General features: G+C 35.0%; 1 protein-coding gene across 1 annotated transcript; it reads left to right on the forward strand.

The window, feature by feature from the left end:
• Window positions 1-242: 242 nt before the first annotated feature.
• On the forward strand, window positions 243-4,903 carry LOC114739702 (NADP-dependent glyceraldehyde-3-phosphate dehydrogenase-like). The gene is made up of 9 exons (XM_028927779.1): window positions 243-474; window positions 1,184-1,379; window positions 1,476-1,595; window positions 2,272-2,391; window positions 2,710-2,846; window positions 2,954-3,109; window positions 3,468-3,846; window positions 3,961-4,077; window positions 4,506-4,903. The coding sequence occupies exons 1-9, from the start codon at window positions 332-334 to the stop codon at window positions 4,617-4,619; spliced, it is 1,482 nt and encodes a 493-aa protein (XP_028783612.1). The 5' UTR covers window positions 243-331; the 3' UTR covers window positions 4,620-4,903.
• Window positions 4,904-7,466: the final 2,563 nt, after the last annotated feature.

Consider the following 7,466-nt stretch of genomic DNA (forward strand, 5'->3'; position numbering starts at 1 on the left):
ATAAAATTTATGATTAATTAGTCATTATGGTGATAAGATGGTAGTTTTTGTGAGGCAACAGAATTTTGGGAGGGAAACGTCACAGCATGGCGCAGTCGTGTAGGGGTCCATCGTCCACACAGGTGTCAAGCTCTGAGCCACCTAATCAACCTCACGTATTTCACCCTTCTCATCAATGCGTGGTTCATCTTCCCTCCCTATAAATACCCAAATGCTTCTGTTCTTCCTCACTCACTCCCTCACGAAACACCACTCCTCTAGACCTTCTTCACCTTCCTCCCTCTCATCGATCCTTCTGTACCAACGAGACTTCCTTCGATTTCTCTCTACAATGGCTGGAACTGGAGTGTTCGCTGAGATTTTAGATGGAGATATGTACAAGTACTACTCTGATGGCCAATGGAAGAAGTCCTCTTCTTCTAAAAGTGTTTCCATCATCAATCCCACTACCAGAAAGACTCAGTACAAAGTTCAGGGGTAATTTATTTGCGTTGAGGATGTTAGCTTCTTTCTTTGCTTAATTTCTAGCTCAGTCTTGCATTTCAAGTCTCGAATTCAGCTCAATTTTTTTTTCTTTTTCTTAATCTTGGAATGTCAGTGCATGTTTGCGTAGTCTGCCACTTGCGCAAGTAAATTAGTGCCACTGTGTGCGTGAAAGCTTGCATGCTTGCAGATCCTCCCGTTTTTGTTTCCCAAATGGTTTGATGAAATGACTCTGTGATCTGAAAGATACCAGCTAGCAAAAACTATAGTTGTAATTATGATAAATCTCTCTTCTAGTTTTCTGTAAATGATCTCGAGTGAAAGCAGAAGCTCCTAATTTTGTATTATAAGTAACAGCAGCAGAGCAGAGATGCCTTGTAAGTGCCAAAGAGTCATTTCAACTTAACCAGTCTAAGCTGTTAACTGAATTGCTAAATATATTTACTACAAGTTTTATCATGTTCGGTACAGAAATTCCTTTATGCCTTCGAAATCTTGTGCTGGAAGTTTATGTTGATTAAGAGATGAGAGGCAACATAAATCAGATGTGACTCTTCGTCATGAAGGTTTTTCACAGCATGTGATTGTGAAGAACTACCAAAATTCAAAAGTGAAAGCTGTTTTAGATGAGATTCATTACTAGTTATACTATGACCCGTGGTGATAAAATTTTCTTTTTTCCCCACTATGATATGAATCTAGCCTGCACACAAGAAGAGGTCAATAAAGTCATGGACTTGGCAAAATCTGCTCAGAAGTCATGGGCGAAGACCCCGCTGTGGAAACGAGCTGAACTCCTCCACAAGGCAGCTGCTATCCTCAAGGAGCACAGGGCTTCAATAGCAGAGTGCCTGGTGAAAGAAATAGCAAAGCCAGCCAAAGATGCGGTTACTGAGGTACGCATTCTGCAATCGGAAAGTCTATTATTGCTTAGGACTAAGAAATTAAACATAATGGTAACTAATGTATAATTTGTCCATGAAGGTGGTAAGATCAGGGATCTGGTCTCATACTGTGCTGAAGAAGGTGTAAGGATTCTGGGAGAAGGAAAGTTCTTGGTATCAGATAGTTTTCCTGGAAATGAAAGGACAAAATACTGTCTGACATCCAAGGTAAAGTTTTAACACGTATTCTTTATTTTATATGTATACTTCACAACCTTGTGGCACCGGCTTAGTACCACATCACTAAAAATCCTCTTGTGGAATAGAAGATCAGGTTTGATCAAACCATTTGATGGAATTATTTATACAAAAAGCTGAATGGTAAACCGCAAGGCCCAAGGAGCTTCGCCTTTTATAATGTCAAAAACCCCGATCTTTGACATTTATGCTTTTCTCTGTTGGCTATATCAGAATTTTTCTTATCAAAAATTTTTAGATCCAAGAAAAAAAGGAGCGCATTACATCCTATTTCATAATGTTTTGAGAAGCGTATAGAGTTCCTGGTTAGGACAGAATGTTCTGATTTCATAAAAGGGTCCTTGGACAAAGATAGTATGCCGTCAAGGGTGACTCTATGCAGAGCTGACCTCTAATGGCCCAAACTCTCGGCCTCTAAAAATTCTGAACCCATCATGAATTTAACATGACATCATAATGGATGGCTTCACAGTCAGTCACATAATCGAACTCCTAGAATACTATTAATGCTATAACCTTTGTACCACATTTCATTACTTCATAATATTGTAAAGAAGACACATTGCTACATTTGGTTGCCATTTGCTATTTTCCTTCTTTAGCTCAGTGTATCATATGGTCTAAGAAAGTTCCATTTGATTTTCAGATTCCATTGGGAGTGGTTTTAGCCATTCCACCATTTAACTACCCTGTCAACCTTGCTGTGTCAAAAATTGCTCCTGCGCTGATTGCTGGAAACTCCATTGTGCTGAAGCCTCCAACTCAGGTATATATAACTCAGGTTCTTCATTCTGAAACTCCTTAAAGCAGCAACAAATGCATATTTATCTACTGTCAAATACGGTGTGCATAGCAGTTGGAGGCACAACTTGAACCATTTGTTTAGCAAACTACAATAGCCAAGCTTATCAAAAGTATTTGTAATTTCATATCCGAATCATCACCACTGTATGAATACAAATGGTTCCCGCCAGAGAAGTTAGAAAGGCTTCGGCTCAAATTGCATTGATGCATTTTCATCCCCTCATTTCTGCCTCTTTCTTCTGAAATTCAATATCTAATGATCCTGTGTTTTGTTATTCAGGGAGCTGTTTCTGCACTACATATGGTGCATTGCTTTCACTTGGCTGGTTTCCCCAAAGGCCTAATCAGTTGTGTTACTGGCAAAGGATCTGAGATTGGTGACTTCCTTACTATGCATCCAGGAGTTAACTGTATAAGGTGACAACTTGTTCCTCCTTGTATGCTACCATTATGATACTTCAGTCATTTATTTCTTGTATGTAATTAATGTAGCTAATGCTGGCTTTTAATTCATATGTTGTCAGCTTCACTGGAGGAGATACTGGGATTTCAATTTCAAAGAAAGCAGGCATGATTCCTCTGCAAATGGAGTTGGGAGGAAAAGATGCCTGCATTGTGCTTGAAGATGCCGATCTGGATTTGGTGGCTGCAAATATTATAAAGGGAGGCTTTTCTTACAGGTAAATGGCACGTCTAAAGTAGCACTTAAAACAAGCAAGATAGTTTTCGATATCTAGTACAACCCTTCTTTCAGTGTACTTCCCCATCCTCATGGGAAAAACTATACAAGGATTGGCTTATAATGAATTGCTAAAAATTTCACAGTATTGCATAACTTGAGACAAACATTGTGTTGTTAGGTTTATGAATAACAGGACCTAGGTACATCTTCCAGTCCAGAAGCATATGTTTTTCTTGTGATAACATGCTCGTTTTAACCTAGACGTACTCAATTTCTTCGGGGGAAAAAAGAACATTCTAGAGATACTTCATTTTGTAAAGGCCACTAAACTGTTTCTTTCATTTTACTCGTAAAAGTGGTCAGAGGTGCACTGCTGTTAAGGTTGTCCTAGTGATGGAATCCATTGCCGATGCTCTGGTAGAGAAAGTGAAGGCAAGAGTCGCAAAACTGACCGTTGGGCCACCTGAGAATGACTGTGACATCACTCCAGTTGTGTCAGAATCGTCAGCCAATTTCATTGAAGGTCTAGTTATGGATGCTCAGCAGAAAGGAGCAACCTTTTGCCAGGAATACAGAAGAGAAGGGAACCTGATTTGGCCTTTGTTGCTGGACAATGTGAGGCAGGATATGAGAATAGCTTGGGAGGAGCCATTTGGACCAGTGTTGCCAGTTATTAGGATCAATTCTGTTGAAGAAGGAATTCACCATTGCAATGCTAGCAATTTTGGACTTCAGGTATAATATACTTGAGCATTTTATCTGTAACTTTTCAAACAGGTCAATGGTTTATAATATATTTGTCTTGTTGGGGGTGAACGTAATTTGCATCGAATTGTTACACTTGTGCAGGGTTGTGTGTTCACAAAGGATGTGAACAAAGCAATTTTGATCAGTGATGCAATGGAGACGGGAACAGTTCAGATAAACTCTGCCCCAGCTCGTGGACCTGATCATTTTCCCTTCCAGGTGAACCCAATTATTTCCCCAACATTATTGGATAAATTACATCTCGGTTTGCTTTCCTATTGTTTGGAGCATGTCATTCAATACCATTTGCACTTGATTACAACACAAATAGTCATAGAACTCAAAAACCAAAGAAAAATACTATCACACTTCACTTGTATCTTAGAGTTTGCGTCACTTAGAGAACTAAATTGAAAATTGAAATTGCTTGCTTAACCCTAACAAGTGTCTCAATGAAAATACTCAAATTCCTGTGTTGATTTTACAACATTTTACTTTATTTTTCCCTTAAAATCTAGATAGATTTACACCCAAGTTTAGTCTTATATGGAGATAAACTGAACAGCTCATTTAAACCATATAGAGGCAAACTGATTCTGAACCAAACCAAAGTGAAATATAACAAATGCTTTACATTTACATGACAGGGTATCAAGGACAGTGGAATTGGATCCCAAGGCATTACCAACAGCATAAACATGATGACCAAAGTAAAGACAACAGTAATCAATTTGCCCACCCCTTCTTATTCCATGGGTTGAGATACTAAATAATATGGAAATTTTATGTCCATATATATAAATATATATATATATGTATATGTATATGTAGTCTCAAGTCTTACTGGGTCGCTATAAATTGCAGAAGAGTTTGGTCCCTAACCTTCTTTTGCATAAGAGAAAGATGAATAATGACTGTAATATATCGGTGACCTACTAGCTAGCTGCTTCAGTGGTCTACTTATATTGTACTGAGATTTAACAAGACTTGATATTGCAGTTTTTCTTGGACCGTCATCACGAAATATGAGTTTTGTTTCTTTCAAGTTACGTTTTATGTCAATTCGTTGATGGACAAGAAATTGAATAGAATGCTCATCTGAAAACATGAGCTTCATGTTAATCATTAATATAAACCATTTAACAATAATAATAACGATGAGTGTTTTATTTTCTTATGAAAATCAAACGTGAAAAACCACCTAATGCAATGGTGAAATGTTGCTTATTTACACTCACACATACACTTCTCACTAATTTCTTGTTAATATATATGAGGGTTGAACTTCACTGAGAGTGGGATCTAGCCATGCTGAATGCACACTTCCACATATCTTTACAAACTACTTTTTCCCAGCAAGATTTGGTCCAATTGGTAAGGAGTTAGCTCATAATTCATAATGTTGTAGATTCAAATTCCGCTGTCGATGTAAAGATCTTGTTGATAGATGATCTCTATAAGCACTTTTGTAATTGCTCGCCTCAAAGCTTAGAGACATTCTAACCCTAATAAGCGTTCAGGACATCAACTTAGCTAAACTTTTTATTCATTGAAAAAATAAAATACTTTTCAATTATCAACTTAAAAATAACCATGATGTTAATGAAAATACGAAAAATAAAAATTAAAAGCATTTTAAACAAATCCCTATAATTTTACATGCACACTCTTAGACGAATACTAACTTTGCCTACAAAAAATTAGAGTGGAGTTTGTATATTTTCATGAATCCAAAATAAACTACACTATTATCAATAAATTGTTAATAATTTGCCTTCCTATAATTTTTATAAATATTTTTAAAATTTAAATGTCTCGTACGACATATGAATATTTTAAAATTAAAATCATTTTGTCACGTCTCATCAATAATCCATTATACTTTTACAATTCTTTTATGGTTTTGACCTTGTACGTTTGATCATAAATATAATAGGGTGCACATGTTATTCTATCCAAAATTGTACTTGTCAAAATAGAAATTTGATAATAATAAATGTTTAAATCTGCGTGGAATTACTGCAATAGACGTTTGGGGCTTGAATGTGCAGCTACAGTGTTGTCCCACATGAAATTCTCCTTCAATTATTTAAAAATGAGGAATCAAACTATAAATAGTAAGAAAAATTGAATAATAAAAATAATAGAAAAAGTTATCCTAGAGTTGACTATATCTAATACAAGATCTTAGGTGATTATTATTCTTCTCTCTCTTCAGCTGCTGGTAATGTAGTAATTAATATTAAAAGCAATATTAATAATAACACCGCCTATCAAAATCAGCCCTTCTCTAATGCAAGTATGAGTTGTGCCTTTCACGTATAATATAAGATCTCATTTGACTTTTGTATTAGTCTTAAATATAAAATCTCAATCCATTTTGTCTCTCATATTTATTTATTTATTTTCAAGATAGTTTTTCTAATAATGATAGTTCTAACAACAAACTTGATTAGTAAAAATATTTTAAGAAAGACAACATCTATTTTATTACAAATAACTAACTTAACTTGTTTACTTAATCTACTCAAATTAGTCAACTAGCTCTTATATTTAGGACTAGAGGTAGTACTTTATTAATAAGTTTCCTCCGATGAATTGGTATATATTGTCCCTTGGGTCCTAAAATGTAATAGCTTATAACTGATTTAAAGATATGTATTAATTTCTCTAAAATACATCTTTTAATTATTTATATTGAAAACTATTCACCTGATAAAAAAGATCTTGCTTACTATATATAAGAGAATTTAGATCACACGTTTTCGTACATAGTGAAGGTAAAAATGAACCAAAAAGACAAGGCCAAATGCATATCTATGAATGCTAATCATGTCGTATTGTGCATTATAGGTTATTTTCAAGGAAAATTGTAATAAAGACTTCCTAATATGTGAAATTGTGATTTGTGACCCTCAATTTAAAAAATAGCAAATAAAGACCCTATCCCACATTGCAAATATGAAATCTTAGTGAAACGTTTGAAATAACCTTCAACCAAATTGTGATTTGATCTACTGAAATTTCATTCGTTAAAGTAAACTTGTTATTTCCTATAGTCAACTTGTCATTTGGATACCCTCTTCCAAGTTGTGATTTGGTCTATTAAGTTGTCATTTGCTAAAGTGAACTTGTCATTTTCCACAATCAACTTGTCATTTGGCTGAGGGGCATTTCAGACATTTCACCCAAATTTCATATTTGCAATATGAGACCATGTCTTTATTTGCTATTTTTCAAATTGAAGATCCCAAATTACAATTTCACATATTGGGGGGTCTTTATTTGTCATTTTTCCTATTTTCAATCTATAGCATATTTTTATGAACTAAATATCAAAGACGGGGTAGGGGGATTACGAATTGTAATTTAAATTTTTAAATAATTTTAAAAACTAAAATTTTTTAAATTGATGTTAAAAAAAAATGATTCCTACATATTGCCATATGTAGAAGGAAAATTTGGTAAAAAAATCCCTCTTTAAAATTTAATTGGCTAAAAAGACCCAAATTTGAGTGAGTGCAACTATAATAAGTAAGTGTAACTTTTCTTCTGTTATGTGCAACACATCTTGTGCTATGTACAAATGACTTTTGTATTGACGATTG

Source organism: Neltuma alba, unplaced genomic scaffold (assembly GCF_004799145.2).
Source record: "Neltuma alba isolate B1F8T4 unplaced genomic scaffold, ASM479914v2 tig00002889_pilon, whole genome shotgun sequence".
Classification (NCBI taxonomy): domain Eukaryota; kingdom Viridiplantae; phylum Streptophyta; class Magnoliopsida; order Fabales; family Fabaceae; genus Neltuma; species Neltuma alba.